We start from the raw sequence: 27771 nt of genomic DNA, 5'->3' as shown, positions 1-27771 counted from the left end.
TTTGGGGGGAGGAGGAGGGTACTGTGTGATACTAACATTTTTTAAAAAAATAGCTAATTGTTTCAGTGCCATTTGTGTATAAGCAGACCTTTTCCCACTTACTGAGTATTCATAAAATTAGAAATTTAAGAAAAAGAAGTGAAGAGCTGACTTAATGTTACAAATTAATTGAGTTGTCTGGAGACAATTTAGTGTAACGTGAGTGACCCAGGCCTTCTTAAATAATGATGATTTGGCAATGTCATGGGAATGGACTCCTTTATTGTATCCATAGCATCCTTCTTTCTCTTGCACAGCTGCAAGATATCTGTGCCTTGAAGTTGCATTGTTGCTTTCAGCACTTCATTCATAGTGCCACATTCTTACGCTGGACATGCCTAAACATATTTCTGACTCTGTAGGTTGTGCATGGTTTTCACTAAAGCCTCATGACTGTCATGGACATGTTGAAATGAAAAGTACCTTTTCCACTTTAATTTAAAAGTATAAGAGACCTTCTGTCATTAGATTTAAGTAAACTTCATATTGTGGTGAACATTATTGTTAATTACTTTGTTTAATTCAGAGCATGAACTGTCTCAATTTTTGAAACATTTTTTAGGTGCTGAAATTTTGGGTAATGCTTACTTTTGATCAGCTTGCCCTTTTTAAGAAAACAACTTTCTATTTCAAAACATAGATTCACACAAAGTTGAAGAGACACCTTGTGTATCCTTCACTCAGTTTTCCTCAATAATAACATCTTACCTTACTATAGTACAATGTCACTGAATCTGGAATATATATGTGTCAATATAGTGCAGTATTACAACCCTGGAAATTAACATTGTACAATCCATAGACCTTATTCAGATATCACCAGTTATATGTGTGCAAATGTGTGTTATGTGTGGTTTTATGCAATTTTACCACATGTAAATTCATGTAACCGCTCCCACAGTCTCAGGATATAGAACTGTTTCATTACCACAAAGATCCCTTGTGCTACCCCTGATCAGTCTGCTTGTAGATGAACCACAAGAGCTAGATGCATTGAGCTTTATGAAATTTGAGGATGAGCCATAGTAAAGTTTTATTTCAGTTTGATCCATAGAGAAAAAATTCACGTTTATGGACTTCACTGCTTTTGGATGTCACTGTTTAATGAAATCATACCTATTTAGTTCAGCTTATTGTTTTGCCCCATTAAAATTATTTAATAGAGTTACTTTTATGAATGTTGAACATATAGTATTCTACTTTAAACAGTTTTAAACAGCTGATAATCAGAACCTGCATGGGTACCTTCACTTTTCCAATATTTTTAAACTTAAATTTTTCTTTTAGATCTGAAATTACAATTGCTGTCTTCAGATTAGTTGCTTTTCCTAACTTATTGCTTATAATGAGTTACTGGTACATAATGAGTTCTCAGTATGAGTTTCTAGTTTTTATCTTAATCTCTAAAACTAGTTTTTTTTGTGAGAGAATGGATATTTGGGAGTTAAGAAAGTTTAAATAAATTATTCCACTTCTTACCAGCAGTCCCTCAGTGTTTTATGATTATTTTTAAAAATAGTAAACAGCATGTGTATTCACTAATGCATATGTTCTTATATTCTGGTAAAGAAAGAAAAACATTCTTTACTATGTGATTTTTGACATTGAATTATGGTCAAGAAACTTACCTAAAACTTGATTTTTCCCATCCAGTTGTGTCTGTATTCATCCTTTGTGGAATTAATCATCACTTCAAAAAGAAACTAGGCTGGGTGTGGTGTCTAACCCCTGTAATCCTAGGGAGTGAGACAGAGGCGGGAGGATCACTTGAGGTCATGAGTTCAAGACAAGCCTGAACAAGATCCCATCTCTCCCCAAAATTAAAAAAATTAGCTGGGCTTGGTGGCATGTGCCTGTAGTCCCAACTACTCAGGAGGCTGAGGCAAGAGGATTGCTTGAGCCCAGCAGTTTGAGGTTGCTGTGAGCTATGATGATTGCCACTGCACTCTAGCCACAGTGACAGACACTCTAGCCACAGTGACTGTCTCAAAAAAAAAAAAAAAAAAAAAAAACCAAAAACCAAAAAGAAACCCTGTATGCATTAATAGTAATGGATTTGTCTCCATAGATTTGTCCATAATCATTTGTCTCCATAGATTTGCCTGTTCTGGGCATTTCATCTATTAATAAATGAATCCCAGAATATGTGGCCTTTTGAATCTGGCTTCTTAGGATAATGTTCTCAAGGTTGATCAACTGTAGCATGTATCACCACACGTCATTCCTTTTTATGGACAAATAATATTCCATTGTATGGATATACCACTTTTGTTTATTCATTCATTAGTTGATGAGCATTTTGGTTGTTTTCTACTTTTTGGCTATTATGCATAATGCTGCTATGAACATTCATGTATAATTCTATGAACATACGTTTTTAGTTCTCTTGGGTACATACCTAGAAATGTAACTGTTGGGTCATGGTTGCAAACTTTGTGAATATACTGGAAACTATTAAATTTTAACTTGAAACAGGAATTATGGCTTGTATTATTCTGCTTTGCTTTGTAACAACCCCAAACATCTTAGCGGTTTATAACAAATGTTTTTTTCTTGCACACATTACATGTCTATGGAGATGACTTTGCTTTGTGTATCTCCTCATTCTGGGACGCAGGCTGAAGGAGCAGTCTGCATTGGATATGCCCAATCTCATGGTACGCGATGAGTAAGGCCAGATTAAATTTCACAATCGCCATTGAAGCTTTTACTCTGATGCCTCAATGTTGTCTGTTCACATTACTTTGCCCAAAGGAAGTTACTTGGATGAGGTCAAAGTCAGTAAATGAGGCAGGGGTACATACTTCCCCCATCAGAGGCAGGCGCAGGCACATGATAATGAGCAGTATTGTATAATCCTTAATTACCCTTAAGTATAAAGTTGTAAATTACAAATAGACATTACTGAGTAAGGAGAAAGAAGGGCTAATTTGTACAAGGAGGTCTTTAAGGACCACTAAGAAGAAGATGAGCAATAAAGGGCAAGTGGAATGCATCTGCAGTTGGTAGTAGGCTTGAGGGGCTGGGGCTAGCTAAGGGAAAGACTGAAGTTTTTTTTGTTTTGTTTTTTGTTTTTTGAGGGGAAGGAAAGAGAAGTTTATTAATTTGCCAGCCAATGAGGAGGTTGGCAGACTCCTGTCTCAAAGTACCAACATCCTCCTGAGTGTATACTTCTAATCAGCATAGTTGTGTCAACTGTTGTTTAGTATTCATCTGAGAAGGTGAATGAATAGCTTGGTTTTAATGTGGGATTATACAGAAAAGATATGGTGAAAGAATGAGGTAGAAGTTAGAAGTTTTGGATGTAAGAAAGTGAATGGACCATGTGATGTAGTATGAGTGGGGAGGGGAATGGATAGAGAAGGGAGCTTATAATTAGGAAGCATGTGATTGGAGGGCTGAATGATTTCCAAACAGATATAATGGGATGTGGAGAATTATTTAGGTCATTAGATATGAAATGTCCAGTTTCCCTAAGTACTAAGTTTGACAGTTGGTATCTCTGACATTTCACTTTGACACTTATTCTATGTTTATTATGAAGATGCATCTTTTACAATACATGCCTTTCAAATGCACGGTCGGGCTTGTGATTATCTTTCAAAATTTTTTTAGAGCAATTTTTGTGAAACCATGGATAAGTCAAAAGTTTGTGTTATTTTCGTGGAACCAATGCTTCACAGACAGCTCAAAATAAAGTGTTTGGGAAGGACGTGGCTAGTGAACGCACAGTACATGGATGGTTTGAGAAGTTCCATTCTGGTGATTTTTTTTTTTAATTTTTATTTTTTTGAGGAGAAGGAAAGAGGAGTTTATTGATTTGCCAGCAATTGAGGAGATTGGCAGACTCCTATCTCAAAGTAACAATGCCCCAGTTCTGATGATTTTAATCTTGAAAATGAGCCACGTGGGTGACCTGAGACCAAGGTGGATAATGATGAGCTGAAAGCTGTAGTGGAAGTGAATCCATCTCAACCTATGTGTGAATTAGCAGCAAGGTTTGATGTTACTATTCCAACAATATTGGACCATTTGAAACAAATTGGCAAGGTAAAGAAGCTGGATAGATGATTCCACCTTCATTAAACCAGTGTCAGAAGAGTAATCATCTCAGAGCTGGCCTTTCTTTGCTGTCGTGACATAAAAGCAAACTATTTCTACGTCATATTGTTATGTGTGACGAAAAATTGATTCTTTTTGACAATCACAGGAATTCAGCTCAAGGGTTGGATAAAGATGAAGTGCTGAAACACAGTCAAAAACTGAATATTCATCAAAAAAAGCTAATTGTGTCTTGTTTGGTAGCCCAGCATTGGTATTATCCACTACAGCTTCATGAAATCTGGTCAGTTGATTACAACAGATATTTACTTCAACGAATTGGGTGAAATGATGATGATGCTTGAGATTAAGCAGCCGAGATTGGTCAACAGAGACACACCAATCCTCTTGCAAGACAATGCTCCACCACATGTCACACAAACAACACTGCTCAAGCTACAGAGGTTGGACTTGGAAACTCTCTGTCATCCACTGCATTCATCACATCTTGCGCCAGCTGACTGCCAGTTCTTCCAGGCTTTGGACCACTTCCTGCAGGGACAAATATTTAATTTTCAACAGGTGGTGGAAAATACCTTTTGTGATTTCATCACCACTTGTTCTCCAGCTTCTTTGCTGCTGACATAAACAAGCTACTGTTAATATGGAGAGACTGTGTGGATAATTAGGTACATACTTCAATTGTAATGCTTCTTATTTGAGATGTAATAAACACTTTTGATTTGAAATTGTACATTTTATATTTAATGACCTACAGGATTAAAGACTAGTCTGAGATATGAGGTGTTGTAGTTTAGGATTGCAGTTTTAGGTGATTACAAGGTCCAAGATTTGCCATTTTTAACTGAAGGGAAGAAGACATAAAAGTAGAAGAATTGTGTAACCTGGATGTTGGGTATGTTTCCTGTATTGCACTATCCAAGATGACATTCTGTTATTCCCTGCTAGATGGTATGATCCATGTCCGTATTAATCACTATTGTGTTTTCAGTATTTACCCCATGTAGGTGGTCATTCGGTAGATAATTTATTGATTTGTTGAATGAATGGCTAGAGGAAAAGTGGGATTTGGCATTGAGAAGAGGACTGTGAGCTCAGCTGGGGCTGTTGACCTGGGTCCTCTCAAATGGCTTCTCCATATGCCTTGGGCTTCTTACATCATAGAGACTGGCTTCAAAGAGTGTTCCAGGAGACAGGAGGCGGAAGTTGCTCTTGAGGCGAGGGTTTGGAAATTGGCACAGTATCATATCACCATACTCTATTTGTCAAAGCAGTCACAGAGCCCACCTAGATTCTGGATAAGGGGAGATAGACTCTACTTTTTTTTCTTTTTTGACAGGATCCTGCTCTGTTGCCATGGCTAGAGTACAGTGGCATCATCAGGGCTCACTGCAACCTCAGACTCCTGAGGTTAAGCTATTCTCCTGCCTCAGTCTCCTGAGTAGGCACGCACCACCATGCCCAGCTAATTTTTTTTTTTTCTATTTTTAGTAGAGATGGGGGTCTCACTCTTGCTCAGACTGGTCTCTAACTCCTGACCTCAAGCAATCCTCCTGCCTCGGCCTCCCAGAGTGCTAGGATTATAGGTGTGAGCCACAGTGCCCAGCCAATAAGCAGCATTTAAAAAACCACCAGTGCCAGACCCTGTTCCCAGAGATTCTGATTTAGTAAGTCTGATGTGGGACTCTGTGGGTGATTTCATTATGCAGCCAGGGCTGAGAACTCCTGCCTTAGACTGTTGACATTTTTGAGAGATGTGATAATAGATTTTTGTCAATCAGTAATTTCATAGACTTTGATATAAGAACAGTAACTTTTAATTGAATTCAAAACAAGAGAAAGCAAAGCTACATAGTGATGAGGTATGAAGTGGCCTGGTTTAGTGACTCACCCTGACTTTGTACATACTTTAGTACCGAGGCCTCCATTGTAGTGAACTTTAGGCTATTGTTTTGAAAAGAAATAACAATGGAACACGTACTTTCTGTAACATGAGGCCTTTTTAGCTCCAACGTGCAATCTAAGAAGAAAGACCACACTTGATCCTCCATTTTAGCTTGTGTAATATGAAACTGAGACGATGTAAATATTGAAACTGGGCAGCATGATTTCTTTTTTTATTAATATTTTGATACATATCCATTGTACATATTTCTAGAGTACACTGATATTTTGATACATGAATACAATGTGTAGTGATCAAATCAGAGTAATTAGGGTATCCATCACTTCAAACATTTATCATTTCTTTCTGTTGGGAACATGTCAAATCTTTCTTACAGATGTTTTGAAGTATATAATAAATATTTGTTAACTGTTGTCACCATGCTGTGCTATTGAATACTAGAACTTATTCCTTCTATCTAATTGTATTTTTGTACCCATGAACCAACCTCTTTTCATACCTCTACACCCCTACTCTTTTTTAGCCTCTGGTGGCCACCATTCTACTTTCCACCTGTGTGAGATCCACTTTTTGAGCTCCCATTTCTGACATGTGATATGTCATTCTGTTCCTGGTTTGTGTCACTCAACCTGATGTCCTCTAGTTCTATCCATGTTGCTGCAAATGAAAAGATTTCATTTTTAATGGCTGAATAATATTCCATCATATTTACCTATGTACTACATTTCCTTCACCTGTTCATCTGCTGTAGGATACTTAGATTGATCCATATCTTGGCTATTATGAATAGTGCTGCAATAGAGACGAGAGTGCAGATACCTTTTTGATATTCTGATTTCTTTTCTTTTGGATGTATACCCTGTAAGTGGGATTGCTGGATTATATAGTAGTTCTATTTTTAGGTGGTTTTTTTTTAATTTGTTTATATTCATGGGGTACAGGTGCAATTTTGCTACATTGATATATTGCATTGTGGTGAAGCCAGGGCCTTCAGAACATCCATCACTGGATATTTTTAGTTTTCTGAGGAATCTCCACACTGATCTCCATAGTAGCTGTACTGATTTACATTCCCACCAGCCCCATACTAGTGCTTCCTGTTCTCTGCATCCTCCCCAACATCTGTTATTTTTTCTTTTTGATAGTAGCCATTTTAACTGGGATGAGATGATATCTCATTGTGGTTTTGCATTTCACCAATAATTAGAGATGTTGAGCATTTTTTCATATACCTGTTGGCCATTATGATTTCTTATTTTTCAGTTTAAAACACCATACAAATAGGTTGGATATAAGATTAACTTAGAAGATGCTCTTTACCCTTTCTACCAGCATTTGTGGCATTTTTTTTTTTTTTTTTTTTTTTTTTTTTTTTTTTTAGCAGCAAGCAGACGAGCATATGTGGCATTTTTATTTTGTTTCAGGATAAGCAAATATTTTGTTCGGCTGAAATGGATTTTGTTCTAGGGAAATATGCGTAGTCCATGGAGAAAATTTTAGAAGACATAGTTTGTCTCTATCATCAGGTGATGGGATTTTAGTATATCAGGAGAGTTACTGACTAGAAAACTTTGCCAATCAGTGGTATATTTTACCTTCAAGTCTTATTTAAAATAATGGTGTCCTAAGTGAGGGAGAAATCAATTTTCTAAAACAACAACAACACTTATAGCAACTTGGATTTGCTGGTTTGTTTCTCTGAAATAGAACAGTAAGTTAATGTGTTACTGAGCAAATTCCTTGTTAGTTCCCAACCAAAATACTCACATAGGATATTTCTGTCTTACTCTGTTAGGTGTAAAGATTTCTCTCTGTGTTACTGGAATCCCTATTGGATGCTGCCCTCTGATGTTTGTGGAATGAACTGCTTTTGGGAAGCGGCTTTTAGGTAGGCACTTACATTTAATTGATAGATCAGTGTAGGTAAGAGTAGATAGTAGGTAATAAAACTTTTGATTGTAATAGGATGTAAAAATGTTTCTTTTCTTATATTTTAATATTATGGAAGTAAATTTATTTTCTGGTGGAGTTTTCTATTTCTTTTTCCCATTTTGTAGTTATGAATTTTTGGTACATGCTGCATATAACTGCTCTAAATTCTTTTAATATGTTATTAAGGTAAACCATTGTTCTTAGGAGAATTTATGATCTAACTTTAGGTAACATGTGATAAAGTGATAAACAGGTGATAAAGATAGGTTTCCACTGACATTTACAGATATAGATATATATAGCATTTAATTTAAAGCAGGTATACTAAAAAAACATCCGGTAGGTGGTTGGGAACAACTGGGGAAGGATTTTAGTTATTAACAGAGAGATTGAATATTGGAAATGGGAGGATAAAGATAAGTATTTGAGGAAGCAGCAAATGATATGACATTGTTTATTGATCTTTTAAGTTACCAAATAGTTTGGCTTTGTTCATTTCTCTCTATAATGAAGGTATTGGATTGACTGACCTCTGGGGTCCCTTCCTGCTCTAATTTTCGATGAAAGAAACAAGTGTTGATAGGAATGGCATAAGGCAGTGGCTCTCAAGCTCTCTCCCTGAGATAGTAGCAGAGGGGAGTGGGGTAGTATCTTGAAATATCCTTCCATAGAGTAAAATTTCTTTGAGAATCATGTGTTTTTACTGTATCTTTTTTTTTTTTGGAGACAGAGTCTCGCTTTGTTGCCTGGGCTAGAGTGCCATGGCGTCAGCCTAGCTCACAGCAACCTCAGATTCCTGGGCTCAAGCAATCCTCCTGCCTCAACCTCCCAAGTAGCTGGGACTACAGGCATGCACCACCATGCCAGGCTAATTTTTTCTATATATTTTTAGTTGGCCAATTAATTTCTTTCTAATTTTAGTAGAGACGGGGTCTCGCTCTTGCTCAGGCTGGTTTCAAACTCCTGACCTTGAGGGATCCTCCTGCCTCATCCTCCCAGAATGCTAGGATTACAGGTGTGAGCCACCACGCCCAGCCTGTTTTTACTGTATCTTTATGATTCATTGAAATGTTAATTCTACTCATTCTGTTCGCCTGGGTGCTAAGAACCAGACTCTTGAGTCAGGTTAATGTGGCTCTATCCTTCTGGAGCTTACATTCTAAGGGGGCCTCACACTAGTAAACCTGAGATTACAATAAAGGGTGACAAGTTGTAACTGATGAGTCATCTTATAGCATCAGGGAGGGGCTTCCTGGAGGGAGTGACTAGATGATGAACAGTTAGTTTGTTAGCTAGGTTCAAGGACAGGAGGTGAAGTGTTCTAGGTAGGAAGAACTTTATTTAAAAAAATTTTTTAATTAAAATTTTTATTTTTAATTGACAAATATATATTGATGGGGTGCAATGTGATGTTTTGATGTATGTATACACTGGAATGATTATAACAAGCTCATTAACATATATCACATTTGTTTATTTATTTTGTAGCGAGAACATTTAAAACCTATTCTCTTAGCAGTGTTGAAATATTTGATACATCATTAATTATGGCTACTTTGCTGTGCAATAGATCTTAAAAACTTATTCCTCCTATCTGACTTGAACTTTGTACCCTCTGGTCAACATCTCCCCATCCCATAACTTGCCCCCACCCCCTTGGTAACCACCATGCTACTCTCTCTGAGAATTGCATTCTTAATATCTATTCATTGTGTGTATTTTTAAATTGTTACATTCTCAAAACAATATGCATTCCATGAACAACAACTTTCAACAATAGTTGAAATCAGATATTTGAATTATATCCTATTGTTGTGGAAGAGATTGGGTGATTGAAATTTCAATATGCATCAGTCCAAGTCAGAGTATTCCAACTTTTAAAGATAATCTTACCCTTGAGTTTGTTTATAATTTTGGAGAATTAGAGCTTCATACATTTTCATTCTTATGAATATTAGTTAAGGAATGGAGTATCGACAAGTACCACTTTGCCTTGTGACATAATTCTGCTAACTCTGGAAGCTGGGTAAACTTGAAAACTTCAGTATACTCTGATTTATATACCCCAGACCCTTTTGTAAATTACAGCATGAGTAATAAAATACCAAATTTGAGATTTTAGAAGTTGTATTCCTCTGTTATACTTTCTACCTGTAATATTGCATCCATTATATCATAGGATTACATAAAAAATAGTAACTATTTTGTTATATGTATCATATTATGTAAAAATCTCTCCAACTTAGTTTCTTACTTAGAACAAAGGGTCCCTTGCATTTAATCACCCTATTTCAAACATGTAGACAAGCCAAAATGGCATGAAATGGCCATATCATTCTTACCCTCCATTTCAGTATTTACATAATACATCATTTTTGCCTGACTTTAAGAGCTTCTCTCACCACCTGGTAAAGCTTCTTTGGAATTCCCCGTTACTATCTACTTTGGTGTCACATTCTGCCTGGCATTAGGGAGTCCCTTAGCTGGGCACTGCATTCTTCTTCCCAGGCCTCTTTTAGTTTTCCCAACTTGAATTCTTAATATAATTTTGATCATAGCTTATCTGAGGGATCATTTCCTACCAATTATTATACAGTGAACATAAAATGATACAAAAAATAAAAATGGCCTCAACTCACAAGTGTTTTCATCATTCATGTACATATTAGGCTTTTACAAAGTTGTGATTATAGACTAATCTTGAATTTTGAGTTTAAAATTATACTTTTTCCACATAATATAGTCTTTAAATTATCATGTCAGTAGCTACATATCATTCCATTGAGTTTTAGAAAGCATTTCATGCTTACAGTTTTATTTCTCTTTGAGAACTTAAGAAGTAATTTGAGGCCGGGCACGGTGGCTCACGCCTGTAATCCTGGCACTCTGGGAGGCCAAGGTGGGCGGATAGCTCAAGTTTGAAACCAGCCTGAGCAAGAGCGAGACCCCATCTCTACTAAAATTAGAAAGAAATTAATTGGCCAATTAAAATACATATAGAAAAAATTAGCTGGGCATGGTGGCGCATGCCTGTAATCCCAGCCACTCGGAAGGCTGAGGCAGAAGGATAGCTTGAGCCCAGGAGTTGGAGGTTGCTGTGAGCTAGGCTGACACCACTTAACTCTATCCCAGGCAACAGAGTGAGACTTTGTCTCAAAAAAAAAAGTAATTTGTATCTGCATTTGCTCTGTCTCCTGTTTGACTGATTGCTTCCCAGTAGCATGTCTGAATGCTCACATCTCTTCTGTTCTTAAAACAAAACCAAACACAAAATCCCTACAACAGCTTGCTTTAAGGCATCACCTGTTTACTATCTTTCCACTCACCAGCAAACTTAAGAATATCTACCTACTGATTTTACTTCCTTAAATAAAAACCTTCACACCTCAACCATCTAGGAGCAGAATCTGTCACCTGACTCTCCTTGCAGTCACCCCTGACCTCTGAATTGTTCTTCTGGGTCCTAATCTTACTTTACTTGTCCATTTGACGCCGTTTACCACCTCATTTTCTTTCAACTCTGTCAATCTTTGGAGACCAAACCAGTATCTTAGCTCTTTGATTTCTCTCCTGCACTCCTCTATCCCTGTTGCCTAAATGTGTTCCTTAGTATTCTGCTCTTTTCTCTCATTCCCTGGATAGTCACAGAATAATTTGTTTAACTGTTATTTCCAATAGAGTTCTTTTCTGAGCATCAGACCTGTATTTTACAGCTGCCTTTCTCCACATGTCAGTCCACATTGACTCTTCTCACCCTTCTCCTTTTACACTGCTACGCATGGCTACCTCTTTTTTCCTATTCCCTTAACTGCTGTACTCATCACTTACCCAACTGTGCAATCTCCCTTCACTGCCCACTGCATCTCCCTTCTCTGTATCCTCTTGGTTGTGGTACATCTGTGTGATTGTGAATCTAGACTGTCATCTCTTTGCAGGTTGATACCATGTGGTGGTATCTTTTGTGACTTGATATTTTTGTTTAGTTTTGCAGAATGTCCCTTAATTTGGATTTGCCTGACTGTCTCCTTATGATCAGATTCAGGATTTTTGGCAGGATTACTGCATGGGAGATACTGTAGTTTTCTTTGGGCATGTCAGGAGGCATCTGATGTCATAAGTTTAACATTATTGGTTAAGTTTGATCATGTGGTCAAGAGGGTGGTCTCAACGTTTATACGCTGCAGCAGTATCTTTATCCCTTTTATAATGTGTGGGGGAAATACTTGGTTACAGTGTGGTTTTGGCATCCATTGATTACTCTTGTCCAAATTATCTGTTACAATTGTGATTACAAAGTAGTGAGTTTTATAGTTCTGTCATTTCTTTTATGTCTATTGGTTGGTATTCATCTTTTTAAAAAAGGTCCCTCCCCTTATCCCTTTATTTAATATCATTTTGGACTCATGGATTCTTTTTTTTAAATCTAATATGTTTTCAAATGAAAACTGAAAATTACTGTCATAATTTTGATGTTGATTTTCAACGTTGAGGTTATGCCAAGTTTAACCATGGAAACCTTCAGGTATTATCTTTAAATGATTTGAAGAATTTCTTCTAATCATGTATCTGTAGAAAAATAGGTTTGACTTAAAAATGTCCTTTGGGCCGGGCGCGATGGCTTACACCTGTAATCTTAGCACTCTGGGAGGCCGAGGCGGGTGTATTACTCGAGGTCAGGAGTTCAAGACCAGCCTGAGCAAGAGCGAGACCCCATCTCTACTAAAAATAGAAAGAAATTAATTGGCCAACTAAAAATATATAGAAAAAATTAGCCTGGCATGGTGGCACATGCCTGTAGTCCCAGCTACTTGGGAGGCTGAGGCAGGAGGATTGCTTCAGTCCAGGAGTTTGAGGTTGCTGTGAGCTAGGCTGACGCCACAGCACTCTAGCCTGGGAAACAGAGTGAGACTCTGTCTCAAAAAAAAAAAAAAAAAATGTCCTTTGGATAATGTATCTTTAAATCCACAAGGACTTTTCTCTTATTCACACTATGATTAAAATATAGCCCATTTTTATAGACCCTGACAAGATTCTACCATTCAACTGGGGCCAAAATTATTTGAATGGCTGCTTCCCTGGGACTGCTTAGAAGGTTATAGTCAACACTTCCTGTAATGTAGAAGTTTACTTTAGATTCTTCTAGTTGCAGTTGATTTTCCTGTCCTTGGGGTCTAGGGACAGCATGGTGGTCAGAGACATGTCTTTTAAATTATGTTTTGTTTTGTCAGTTTAGATGTTGGAGCCTGTACTATATATAATAGTTTTAATAAGAGGGACACCTGACAGAAAGGCAGATGCAGTAGACAGTAACTGCAGAAACTGGTGGAAAGAGCTCTAGCTGTGTGGCCAGAACAACCCTTGTCAGAAAGCCTAGGAGTGGGAGTCCCTGGGGCTGATTTTAGAGCTTATTTTTCTTAAGGTTTAATATACTTCTTGTCTCTGTATGTAGAGGATCCTGTGTAAAACAGCATATGACTGTTGTAGCTTAATTTTAAGTCTTCTCTTGGCTTTTGACTTTGGGCAAGTTCTATTAATAGTTGTGGGCCAGTTGAGCAATCTGAGCCTGTTGTAGAGTCTCATCATGATGCTTTAATGAAGGCCTTTATACCCCCATGAGAAGTAGGATCAGAGGCAGTTACTGGAAGGATGAGCTAATTTAGAGTTCTGTCAAGTGTTGTGTGTCTTGATTGCCTTGTCTGCAACTTGTGTCATTGTGGCTTCCACTGTTTTGAGATGAACTGGATTCATGTCCTCTTGTTAAGGATTTAGAAAGCATAAATAGTTTCCGCTCCACTGATACTGTTTCAGTGTTATGAACTGCTGGGCTCAGAAGAAAAGAGGGGAAAGGAGGTGGTACAGACAAGGGAGGAGATACTACTTCTTCCTAACTGCTGTCAACAAAATAGAATAGAGAGCTTTAGAAAGACCCGAGCCTGTGCTAACACCAGATACTCAAAAGAAGTAGCACAGCAGATGCAAGAGCTTTCAGAGGTTACTTAAACCTTTTGGTACACACTGCTGCTGTGTTGGGAGAAGGTTCTAAAGACATATCTGTATTTTGCTGAATATTTGGTAAATGGGGCTGACTGTATGTCACTAAAAGAAGTTATGTGAAGGAAATTTTTTCTTGTCATCATTTAAGATTGTAATACTGAAATATTTATGGATGTAATTATGACTGGGCTTGCTTTACAGTGAACTGTTGGTTGGTGGAAGGTAGTGTGGGAAGAAGTTTTAGATGACATAGTCACAGAGTAATTTCTATTAAAATTTTTTTTAAAAGAATGTGTTTAAGGGTGTTTTTTTAAATAACAAAAAATTGAAAATTGAATTAAAAAATTAAAAATTGAATGGAAGACCTTCAAATCAGTGAGGTTCCCTTTTTCAGTGGGTTCCTTGAGAGAATTAAGCCCTGATGTCTTAAGGCATCCAGTGTGAGTAATGAATTAACTTCTCTGCTAGGTAGCTGAAGTGGTGCTAATTATGGATTCTTGGGAGAATTGAGAAAGTTGTAATTTTTTGTGTGTTCTATGGTTCCTAGTGAGGAAAATTGGTTGAGAAAGGCCGGTTGAGAGTATAGAAATATACAGTTGATTAGGCATTGCAGTATTTGGTAATTAGACATTTCTTAGCTTTTTAAATAGCAGTTTTGAACTTCGGTTTTTGAACATGGTAGAAATATCATGTTGTAAACATGTACTAAAACTGTTGGAAAATGTCATTTTCTTTCTTATTAGGTATAGTCTGAAAATACAGCCTGTTGAGAAAATGCACCTAGCCGTAGTTGCCTGTGGTGAAAGACTGGAAGAAACTATGACCATGTTGAAGTCAGCTATCATTTTCAGCATCAAACCTCTCCAGTTCCATATTTTTGCCGAAGATCAGCTACATGATAGCTTTAAAGACAGAGTAAGTATTTGAGACATAGTCAAGGTTATAGAGTTGAATATTTAATAATATACTATAATAGAATGTTGTTTTATTCCTTCATTGGACAAAAAGATCTATTCTGTAACCCTGTCCTCCTAGAGTAGGGAATAATTCTTATACCACTGTCACCTGAGTCCGAATCTAGGGTGTAAGGTTTGTTTTTGAACAGGAGTAGGCTACTTAAAGTCATTTGCCAAGTGTGATTTTATTTTAGTGACTATAGTTCCGGGAAGTCTTGACTGAGAAGTCTTGTTATTTAATTTTGTCCCTGTCCGTGGCTTGGGAGTGCCTCAGAGTGCACACAAAGGTTTTAATACTGTTTGAAGGGAAGGGAATTCTTGATTGAGAATATGGAGAGAAGTGGCTTCTTGCTTTGATAAGAAAACTATTTATTTTGGTTTTATATTTGTTAAAACCAATTTGGCTGCAGTTGCAGAAAACCCAAAGTAACAGTGGCTTAAACAAGATAGAATTTTATTTCTCTCTCTCTTAAAAGTAGGTAATCAGGGTGATATGGCAGCTCTTAGTCTTTAAGGACTCTGTCTTCATCTGACTGTGGCTGAGCCATTTCCAATATGAGGCTTCTTCGTTATGATCCAAGATGGGCTACTCAAGCTCCAACCATTGCATCTATTCAACATGAGGAGAGGAAGGAGTGAAGAAGGGCAGTCTCCTCTTTTTTTTAAGGACACTTTCCAGAAGTTATCATGACATTTCTGCCAAAATCCCATAGATTTACATTTCATTATATGACCTAGCTGTTAGTGAGGGTAGAATATAAACTCTTTAATCTGGGCAGCCTTGCAACCTCCTTAAGAGCAACAAAAAAATTCTTACTATGCAAGAAAATGAGAACAGATACAGAGAGGAGAATATATAAGGAAATCCACCTGAAATTTTACTACCTGGGTTCTGACATGGTGGTAAAGATGATGCTAATGATTATTCATTCATTCATATCTGCACTACCCGCTGCCCCTTCTGTTTTTCTATCTCTGTCTCCACTAATCTCTCAAACTGATTTGGATTTTTATGCTTGGCCTAAATAACTATATAAAAAGTATTTGATATTTTTTTTAACTTAAATTAGATCCTTTTGCATATTGAGTGAAAACTACCATTTGTGATCTCAGGTCTTTTAGTTCTCTGTCAAAATATTTGATTCCAAGAGGTATGAAGGTTTATTTACTATTTAAAAATATTTCTGGTATCTATATTTTTGATACATACTTTTGTGATCTTGACCTCTTTATCTGGTTTGTTTTCTTAAAATATTAACTGAGGCATTAATCTTGTTCTAGTGGTTAAGAGAATAGTAACAGACTGCTTCCAACTGTGGAAACCTTTGAAAATATCATAAAAAAATAAAACATCTGTTACTTTGTCTTAGATGCAACCTCTGTGTTATGTTCAAACTTGGCTGAGTTATTGCTTATGTAACATTACACTATATTTTTAAACTTAGTTTTTCTTTGACTATAATGATGACTGAGAACGTTTGGTTTTGCTTTTCATGAAGGAATACCACATATTTCATGGAACATGCTTTTTGTACAAAAAGATGACTAAATATTATAATGTTAAATGAAAACCGACTATGATTTCATTTTGAAGTTGGTATTGAAAGGATCTTAAAGTGACTTTAGTAAGTCAGCAGGGAAGATAAAAGTGCTAGTGTTTTAAAATATTTAACAGAGACAGCAAGCAAAGTTGTTGGAAGTAAAGGCATTACCTTAAACTATGTTGGAAGGTATTAATGTTTTAAAAATTACTTAAGCATAGTCATAATTCAAAAGAGATTATTATCTTCAACCTATTATATAAACCTAGTTTTTTTCACCCCACAGATTATTTCTGAATGCTCTTTAGGAAATTTGAATCAACAATTTTATTAAAGCAAGATTGATAGGTAATACTTAAACTGAATTTGAAATAATTCAGTATCTTGAAAGGCATTTAGGATACTGAAGAGCAAACATCATTATAGATTTTCAGATGTTTTTCATTTTATAATCGTTTTTTCAAAATTGGCATTGGCGGCTGGGCGAGGTGGCTCACACCTGTAATCCTAGCACTCTGGGAGGCCGAGGTGGGTGGATTGCTCGAGGTCAGGAGTTCGAAACCAGCCTGAGCAAGAGCGAGACCCCGTCTCTACTATAAATAGAAAGAAATTAATTGGCCAACTAATATATATAGAAAAAATTAGCTGGGCATGGTGGTGCATGCCTGTAGTCCCAGCTACTGGGGAGGCTGAGGCAGCAGGATTGCTTGAGCCCAGGAGTTTGAGGTTGCTGTGAGCTAGGCTGATGCCACGGCACTCACTCTAGCCTGGGCAACAAAGCGAGACTCTGTCTGAAAAAAAAAAAAAATTGGCATTGGCTAGATATCAAGATATTTTGTTATCAGGAATATCCAGGCATATTAAAACAATGCATTGATGGACAAATATTTTGTAACAAATTTCATATTTGGTGTGACTTTGAATGTAAACATCTATTATACATACTATGGTAATAGTATTAGTGTTTACTTCTTCTACTTTTAATTTGTTTAGAGATTGAGAGGATATAAATCCTCTCAATACATTAGATAAAGTTGAGTGAGATGAACACTTGCAAGGCTCCTTCAACTTTAGGATTTTGTGATTCATACCCTGTTAATTTTCATTGTGCCTCAGATCTTTTTTTTTTCTTCTTTTTTTAAACAAGGGAATCTGGTACAAGTGCCTCAGATCTTAATGGTGAAGTTTTTCTGGCATATTACTATGATTTTTAGATTTTTGAATGAACACAAAGAAAATGGTGGAGAAGAAGAATCTTTTTTTCTTTTTTTTTTGAGACACAGTCTCGCTTTGTTGCCCAGGCTAGAGTGAGTGCTGTGGCGTCAGCCTAGCTCACAGCAACCTCCAACTCCTGGGCTCAAGCAATCCTGCTGCCTCAGCTTCCTGAGTAGCTGGGACTACACGCATGCACCACCATGCCCGGCTAATTTTTTCTATATATATTAGTTGGCCAATTAATTTCTTTCTATTTATAGTAGAGACAGGGTCCTGCTCTTGCTCAGGCTGGTTTTGAACTCCTGACCTCGAGCAATCCGCCCGCCTTGGCCTCCCAGGGTGCTAGGATTACAGGTGTGAGCCACCGCTCCCAGCCGAGAAGAATCTTAACTGTATACAACATAAAATTATCTTAAGTTTTAGCTTTTTTGTTTTGTATGGCTTATTATTTTACAGAGAAAGTGCAAAGTGAAATAAATCTAAACTGTGTTTTTTTTTTTATTTCATATTTTTTAGCTTGAAAGCTGGTCATTTCTACGAACATTTAATTATACATTATACCCCATAACCTTTCCAAGTGAGAATGCTGCGGAATGGAAAAAACTCTTTAAACCTTGTGCTTCTCAGAGATTATTCTTGCCAGTAAGTTCCACCCCCCCCCAGTGTTTTTTTCTTTTTTTAATTTGAACCTTACTTTTACACAGATGAGTTTCTGACGAGTTAACATATAAATCCAGTTAAATAGACATGTGCATGTATGGTGTTAATATTTTTCTTTTGAACATGAGAAAAAATTCATGGAGAACAAGTCAAATAACCCCTGTTAAAAATGAAAAATTTTTAGTTATTTCTGTTGAAATACAGTTACTTACATTTTAATGTATTCAGTTGCTATGAACTGTTTTATCTCTAAGAAGGAATAGAGGGTTGCTGGGTCTTAATGAAGCCAAGTCTGTTGCCAGCAGAAATGCAATGGCAATATCACCTTCAACTTGTGGACTACATTTAGAGTTGGGAAGTGAGGTACATTGCATCATTAAATAATAATTTTAGTCTTATACCCTGTCATTTTATCTATTCTAACTGATGCTTAAACACACTAACAAAATTTAAAGCATGTAAACTCAAAGGGAAAATGGGAACCATTTATTCAGTGGAGCTATTCTTTGGTGGTTTTCTCTGGTATCATACCCTAATTTTTTTTTTCTTTTTTATCTGAAAATGTTCTGAGGTAAGGTTACGTCTTCCATTTTGAGTTGATTTTACCCACAGTTTTAAAATTCACAGTAGTTGTTTAGACCACTGTGATGTTTGAATTACTTATGGTATTGCAATGAAAAAATACTTATGGTAGTAGAAATATTGAATTTAAGAAGCACTCAAGGCCGGGCGCGGTGGCTCACACCTGTAATCCTAGCACTCTGGGAGGCCGAGGTGGGTGGATTGCTCAAGGTCAGGAGTTTGAAACCAGCCTGAGCTAGAGCGAGACCCTGTTTCTACTATAAATAGAAAGAAATTAATTGGCCAACTAATATATATATAGAAAAAATTAGCTGGGCATGGTAGTGCATGCCTGTAGTCCCAGCTACTGGGGAGGCTGAGGCAGAAGGATTGCTTGAGCCCAGGAGGTTGAGGTTGCTGTGAGCGAGGCTGATGCCACGGCACTCTAGCCTGGGCAACAAAGTGAGACTCTGTCTCACAAAAAAAAAAAAAAAAAGAAGCACACAAGTCTCTGGAAAGTATACGAATTATGGGGAAGAACTTTTAGTTACTTGTTATTGCTAAGTGAATTAAGGCAGTCCTTAGCATATTAAGAACATAGTTTACCAAACCCAAGATATCAGTAAGATTTAAATTTAAGTTATAATTTTGATAGTAAAGTCTGTCTAACCAGTGCCTTTGTTGCTGTGCATAAAAAATTTTGAATCTTAGGATCTTTTTCTTCCCCTCCATTGTAAAAGACACATAAGGGATTAAGATTGGGAAAAAATCCTAAGAAGTTTTAGATACTTCAAGTGGGATTTATAAGTTTTTTTTTTTTTTGTTTGTTTGTTTTGAGACAGAGTCTCACTTGTTGCCCAGGTTATAGTGAGTGCCGTGGCGTCAGCCTAGCTCACAGCAACCTCAAACTCCTGGACTCAAGCAATCCTGCTGCCTCAGCCTCCCGAGTAGCTGGGACTACAGGCATGCACCACCATGCCCGGCTAATTTTATATATATATATTAGTTGGCCAATTAATTTCTTTCTATTTATAGTAGAGACGGGGTCTTGCTCTTGCTCAGGCTGGTTTTGAACTCCTGACCTTGAGCAATCCACCCTCCTCAGCCTCCCAGAGTGCTAGAATTACAGGCGTGAGCCACCGCACCCGGCTATAAGTTTTTAAAATACATTTTTTATTGAATTATTGCAGTATCACAATCATTAATTAATGAGTGTCTATTTTCTGTCAGTCATCTCTACTGAAGTGCTGGGTGTATAGGAATGAATAGAATAGATAGGTTTCTCATTTTCATAGAGTCTACTGTCTGATGGGGAAGGCAGACATTAAACAAGTAATCACACATATATGTTATTCAAAAAATAATAAGTGACGCAAGAAAAGTATGAGGTTATGGCCATTTCTCTGTCATTTTGTTATGGTATTTTATTAACACTTGGCACTATGGCACTTTGTTAACACTTTATTAACAAGCTTAATTGTTGGTGTTATCATATACAATTTGCCAGATCATTTAAAGATGTAATCCAGTTAAATTCCTAAATGGAATTTTAAGTGTTAAAAGAAAATACTTGAAACCTGTCAAATTGTCTCCCTGCTTTTATTGTTACTTCTGCATCTTTTTACCCAGATTTAGGTAAATTTATGCTTTTTTCCTAGGGATAAAATTTTTTGCTGAGTTTCTCTTCCTTTGAAATAGATGAAAAGAACTATAATAATATAAACTGTGCCAGTGCCTTCTTCCCCTAAAAGGAACCATAGAAAAATACGTATGTGATGATTATTTACCCTTATGTCTGATCTCTAGTTGGCAGTGGCTCCCCACATTGAACTGGGAGCTTTATGCAGCATCTTCGTAGTCTGCTAAGAGTTATAGTAGTCTGTAAACAGGTGATGCGCCATGGTACAGATGCAGAATGTTGTTATTAAAAACAATTCTCCCTACTCCCCTCCCCACCAAAAAGAGAGAGACAGACACATAAGCGCGCGCGCGCACACACACACACACACACACACACACACACACACACACACACACACACACACACACACACACACATCACTTTTTAATTGAGGTCTTTGAGCAAGTGAACCCTTCCTACTTGAGCTGTGCAGTCCACCATCAGATCTTTTCCCCAGGCTGCTAATAAATCGGCTGATAGTGAACTAAGAAAGCAACTAGATGAATTTAGCCTAGTAGCTGCTCATTAAGGTGGAAGCTTAATTAACTTTAGTTGCAGGAAGAGGTAGCAGCTTTTGAAAAGTAGCAGAATGAGGATCAAGCTCTTGTTTACATTATATTTTCTTAACCTATTCATTGAATCTTGCTAATAGATTAGGGTAGGGAGTATATTTAAATTTGCAGAAGTCAGATTCTAAATTTCATGGGCAAGGCAGAAATACAAAAATTACACTTGAAAATCTCTGGGAAGGCACATGTTGGAGATTTACATTTTCGGGAAGTGCACCATAGTTAATCTTTTTTTTTAAGACAAGTCTTCACCTGTTGCTAAGTGCACATTTTCTTTGATTTGTTGGGAGACAGTAAGCATAGAAATAAGAATCCGATAACCTGATTCCAATTTTTGATAATTGATTCTCAAATTATGTGACAGTGTCGGTGTTGGAGGCGGAGGGAACAAGTTCAGAAGATCTTCATTTGTATTGGTTTATTTCTGTATTTATCTTAGGAAATTAGGCTTTGAGATATAAATTCACCTAAATTAATGTTATTTTCTATTATGAAAAACATTTCCTCCCTGATCTTTGAAGAACTGCTTTTATTCTCTCAATTGTTAGCATTGAGTTTTTTGTTTTGGTTTGTTTTTATAGCTTTTCTTTGAAAGTTAATAAAGATGATTATAGTATCTTATATGTGCAGTTGTCAAAAATGACAGATTTTGGAAAAGTTAATTTAAAAGTAAATTAGTTTATCTCTTAGGTATATCTTTTATAATTAAAGACTCTTTTATGTTTTTCTTAAATAAATAGAATTATAATTAATGATTCAAATATCTCTCCTCATAGTTAATCCTGAAAGAAGTCGACTCACTATTGTATGTTGACACCGATATCCTTTTTTTACGACCTGTTGATGATATTTGGTCTTTACTAAAGAAATTTAATTCGACACAAATTGCTGCAATGGCACCAGAACATGAGGAGCCTCGAATAGGATGGTATAATCGCTTTGCCAGACATCCATACTATGGAAAAACTGGAGTAAACTCTGGAGTTATGTTGATGAACATGACTCGAATTAGAAGGAAATATTTCAAGGTAAGTTACTGATACAGGTAGTTGGTTAATATTTCACTTTTTTCCCCTGTAAATTGTTTGATTTCCAGTTTAGTTTTCTTTTATTAAAAACTAGATTGAACTATTCAGATTTTTTCTGTTTATATCAAATGAAGAAAAACCTGTTCATAGTATTCTGTTTAATAGAGCGTTACAATAGGTCAAGCCGGATGGCATTACAATGCAGTAAACTTATGATGCACTAAGTAGTGAACATCATCTCCTTTGGTTGTCATTCCAGGAAGCAGTCATTATTTTGCAGTTGTACAGTCATAGAATACTTGAGTCTATAGTATGACATAACTCAGAGTTGTGGTTCCTGTTGGTCTGGTTCAAACCCTGGCACCTCACTTAGTCACTTAGTGACCTTGAGCAAGTTTTCAACATCTCTGGTCTTCGGTTTTCTCATCTGTAAAATGGGAACGATAGCAGTACCAATGTCTCAGGGCTTTGTGAGGATTAAATAAGTTAGAACAGTGGCAGACACTTAGTAAATGTTGGCTACTATGGCATCACTGGAAGTTAACGTTTAAAAAAAACCCTGCATGTTTCTAATCTCTCAAATTGTGGGAGTCAGTGGAAGAGTCAGACCATTTAAATTCTCTGCTGGTGCATTCTGAATGCATTAGTATCTTTTACTGTTCACTGTTTAAAGTAGATTAGTAGTATTGGTAAATTGCAAGTCACTCTAGTCTTCATGGTCTGGAGTCAAGCTGGCTTTATGTGTAGCTTTGCCACCTGTGTACTACTTAACCACTAGCCATTTAGGTAACTTTCAAATGTCAGTTCTCTCAAATGAAAAGTAGAGATATTAAATGGATTATTTATCTAAGTTGACTTTAAGGAGATCCATTTAAAATGCTTATTAGTACAGAGCGTGGCACATAATAAGGCAGATAAATATTAGCTAAAATCAGTGACTCCTGAGCAAACACCCACGTTGGCTTTCCCTCCAGGGGGTATAGACTTACTCTTTATTCCTTTATCTAGTTAGGACTAAATTAAACATTAAGGAATAGTATGTCTTTTATCATATGAGTATGTATGTATGTTTGTATGTGTATATACCTGTCCTATATTTTTCTTATGGCTTCTGGTGGAACAGAATTTATTTTTCCCTTCTGTATGTCTGATTTAAATCTTTGCCTCGTTTAGAGTTGTTTTCTGTGATCTTTGGTGTAGGCAGCAGTGTGGCTTGTAGCCATCACTGCCATCTGCCAACGTTTCAGTCTTAGAAATCTGACTGCTAGTACCCATCACTCATATATTCTGTTGATTTGGTAAACCTAGATTTTTTAGCCTTCCATTTTTTGAACCTTTCCAAAATATTGATTTCAACTTAGTTTTGTCTGTCATGAGACCAGTGCTAGATAACTACCTCTGCTCTTGCTTAACAGAGAACATCTTTCTTTAGTTACCCAGTTTCTTATTATATCTTGAATTTTTAAAGTTCATGTACCATAAAGTTTTATTAAATAAAACCAGTATAATTGTGATTTTCTGATTGTTAGACTATGCATAGTGATGTTATGCCAGAAGATGGTGCTGTAAGATTATCTGCTAAGAAATAATGTGGCTTCTCAATAACTGCATTTGAAATTCATAAAATTATGAGAAATTTCATATTGTAAAGAACTATAGAGGTAATTTAACATAATGCCATTTGATTTAAAATACAGCTTTATAGTTCAAATACATTATTATTTTTTACTTTTTACTTATTTAAATGCCATTCTTACGTACTTTAATAGTTTCTCCTCTCCCCCAATTTTCTTTTTGTCTGAGGCATAGTGTAAGCCAGCGAGAGAGGTAGATAATGGGGGTTGAAATAATTTCTAAACTTTCAGACTCTTTTCTTCTGCAAATTAATGACTTTATGAAGAAAATATGAGAGGATTGGTTGTATATTAATTCAGTAGGTGTAATTTACTTCACTTTTCCTATTCCTCCCTACTTTGCAAACAGCCCTATTCTTGCTATGTGGGAACACACTCATATGCTTTGTTTTCAAATATTGTTATTATATTTATGACTATTGAGACTGTTCTATAAATTTATTGATTTTTAATTTCTTTTCTCATATATCTTTATTATTCTTTTTTTTTTTTTTTTTTTTGAGACAGAGTCTCACTTTGTTGTCCAGGCTAGAGTGAGTGCCGTGGCGTCAGCCTAGCTCACAGCAACCTCAAACTCCTGGGCTCGAGCGATCCTTCTGCCTCAGCCTCCCAAGTAGCTGGGACTACAGGCATGCGCCACCATGCCCGGCTAATTTTTTTTTTTATATATATATCAGTTGGCCAATTAATTTCTTTCTATTTATAGTAGAGACGGGGTCTCGCTCTTGCTCAGGCTGGTTTTGAACTCCTGACCTTGAGCAATCCGCCCGCCTCGGCCTCCCAAGAGCTAGGATTACAGGCGTGAGCCACCACGCCCGGCCCCTTTATTATTCTTGATTGTTTTCCTGTCTGTATCTGTAGTAAAAATGCTGGTTTTTCGTACTAATTCTACAATTTCTGGCACAAATCTTACATTTTACATGTTTAGCAATGTAAACTGAATTACTTGTATATCACTTTCCAGACCTTTCCATATAGATCCATGAGTGTTATCTCATGGTTCTCATCACATGAAAAGCCACAAGACTACCCATTTAGGATAAAGGTCATGTTTTAAGTTCTTAATTTGCTTTGCTGTCACCCAGTCCTTACCATTCCTGATTGTTCAGTTCCGACCTTGATGTATTTTAGTTAACATATATTAAAAAGTTAGAATAGTAAAAAGTCTACTTTTTTTGTTTTTTCTATTTCATAATGAATGCTTGGTAGACAATAACATCGGTTAAGCTGTAACTTTGTATTTTGTGTTATGATCAAGTTTGTAGCTTTGAATCCTTATTAGGGTATTTCTTGTCTCTGTTTTTAAAAAAGTTACTAAAATATTTCTTAACCTTTTTCTATTTATTTGAGAAAAACCAAAGAATATAAATTAGACATCTTGGAATCCTTTCCTTAGAATTGTATCCCGTTCATGTTCTTCCATATATTACTTTATAAAATATTTTTTGTCTGTTTCTCCACCTACAGAGGGCAGAATGTGTCTTTTGCATGGTACAGCTTTATATTCAGAATAGTTAGCATGGCGTCTGACATAAAGTAGCAGCCCAATAGATAATGACTGGCAAAGGACTGTCAGATGAAGGTTTTAGAAACTTAGGCCATTAATGAATTATTGAAAAATACTGGAAAAGAGAACACTTTATATGAGGTGGACATATTGTTTTTACATGTTTGTAACAATCTAAATGTGCTGGAGGATTTTTATTTTGTGGATGGATATAGCTTATGAGAGCAGAATAATATCAATGAACATCTTGCCAAAAGGGGTAGAACTTTTCAACGTGAAGTAACTAGTCTTTGGGAATTGATGAGTTCTCAGTTTCTAGCATTGCTGGAGCATAATGTGAATAGTCATCTGTCAGTTTTATATTTATGTATAGGATAGGCTGATAATGATACTGAGTCAATCCATTTTCAAAAGCATACATAATTCTAAAAGTGAAACTAATTGATCTTCATATAACACAAAGTATTTTGGTAGGTTTGCTAAAATTAGTAAATTAGAACTATATTTTTCTGTCTTAAAAAGTTACAAAATCAAATTATGCTTATAAAAATTTAAAAATTCATTGTATGTGGAGTAAAAAGACAAGATCCCCTTTATACATCTCTCCACAGTTTCATGCCTTTGCTCAAAGTGACACTATAAAGTTTGCTATGTATTCTTTGGAACTTTTTAAATGTGTATTTTGAAACAAGTATAGATATGCTTTAGCACTTAGATATAAGATTCTTTTATACATTTTCAACTTGCTTTGCTTTTTTCATTTAGTAAATAGCTAATTGACTGATTTCTATGTCAGTACGCATAATCATATTTTTAATGTGTGTATGATGTGGAGAATGGATGATTTGGTTTTATTGTTTGTACCTAATATGGATATGTAGTTGTTTGGCTAAAAGATATATCATATATTTTAATTTGTATTCTCCTGACTATACTATCAATGTGGTTAAAAATGTTTTCATATAATTTTTAGCAATTTTTGTTTCTTTTGTGAATGGCTGTCCATATCCTTTGCCCATTTCTTGGCTGTTTTCTATTTCTTACTGACCTGAACTCCTTTTATAGATAATGCCCCTTTATTAAACTCATTTCTCATAGTTTTTTATTGGTTGTCTTGGATATTCTAGGTTATATCATTCACAGATAATACTAGTGTTATTGCTTCTTGTCCAATAGTTTTCTAATAGGACTTTTTCCTTTAAGTTATGGCGTTATTTTTCCCTTTTGATTTTTTTTCCTAAAACTGCACTGGACTCTATAATTTTATCTTTCATTGATTTTCTCCGAATAGATATATTTCTTGTAATATGTAATCAATTATATATATTTGATTTTTTAAAATTTATATATATATCTATATCTTTTTTTGGTATTTGAATAGATAGAATTAAATGAAGACTTGAACATGGTACTATACAAGGGTTCTGCCAGTTCTGCGTGTTGAATGTGTTGCTGGTCTTTGTCCTTGTGCAATACATATTTTCCTTTTCAGATTCTAAGAATATTTAGTTAACATATTCAATGACTTATTTCAAAGAGTTATCTTTATAATAAAGTATTATCTTATTTTCTCAAGTAAAACCTGTTTCAGTCATTTTCCAGATTTTAAAACAAATTTCTGGTTATTTTATATTTACTGTGTTTGTAACATTCTAAGAAAATTTCACACATGGATAATGCAATTGTAACAGATCAATTTAATTTAAATATGTGGATTTTTTAAATGAATTCTGGCTCTTTTTTAAAGGATAGATTGTTTATATCATCATTGAGTTTATTATAGATCATAGAATAGCTTATAACAATGCTTCTCTGACTAGTTATGAAAAAGGATAAATTTTTAAAAAAAATTTCCAGTATGTTATGAGCCAGTACTTTTTTAAATGTATAGATTACTAGAAGAATCTTACATTAAGTAGACCTAACATTATTATATTAACCCTCTATGAAAGTTTCTAAATCTTACTCTTAATTTCTGTACTTAATCTTATTGGGGACATAGAAAAAATTCACAGATTGGCACACTATGCGCACTGCACCACGAGGAATACTGGCTTAAAAGGGTCAAATAGGTTTAAAAGGCTTTGTATATAACTCCACCCCTTCTCACTCCAGTTTTTCGTGATTCATAGCTTTCTTTCAACTCAGTTGTTTCATTGGGTATTTAATTTTGTGTTTTTAACAAGCAAGAGCATCTCTATGTAGGCTGAAAAGGTAACTGATGAAATTCAATATCTACTATTTATTTTTAAAAAACATGAAATGTAGAAAACACTGGAAGCCTGTAAATAAAAAAAAAAAAACATGAAATATAAATTGATAGATTATTAATATAACATTTTTCTCAGTTTAAAAGGCAGCATTGTGCTTCATGGGGAGACAGTAGAAGCTTTCTAGTTAAAATGAAGATGAGGATATCTATTACTGTATACTATAAATTACTATTAAGTAATATTTCGTTAGTGTTTTTCAGCATGGAGGAAAAA

General features: G+C 35.8%; 1 protein-coding gene across 2 annotated transcripts in view; it reads left to right on the top strand.

The window, feature by feature from the left end:
- The window catches only part of GXYLT1 (glucoside xylosyltransferase 1), a 46559-nt gene that overhangs the window by 5843 nt on the left and 12945 nt on the right, over nt 1-27771 (top strand). The window contains exons 2-5 of one of the 2 annotated variants that reach the window (XM_012743747.3): nt 7803-7895; nt 14677-14848; nt 18162-18287; nt 21893-22144. In XM_012743747.3, the coding sequence (XP_012599201.2) occupies nt 7803-7895; nt 14677-14848; nt 18162-18287; nt 21893-22144 (643 nt within the window). The remainder of the gene's footprint in view (nt 1-7802; nt 7896-14676; nt 14849-18161; nt 18288-21892; nt 22145-27771) is intronic. The other variant, XM_020287498.2, reaches the window with a different exon arrangement.

The sequence above is a fragment of the Microcebus murinus genome, chromosome 10 (assembly GCF_040939455.1).
Source record: "Microcebus murinus isolate Inina chromosome 10, M.murinus_Inina_mat1.0, whole genome shotgun sequence".
Lineage (NCBI taxonomy): Eukaryota > Metazoa > Chordata > Mammalia > Primates > Cheirogaleidae > Microcebus > Microcebus murinus.
This window is presented reverse-complemented; position numbering and strand designations above follow the sequence as displayed.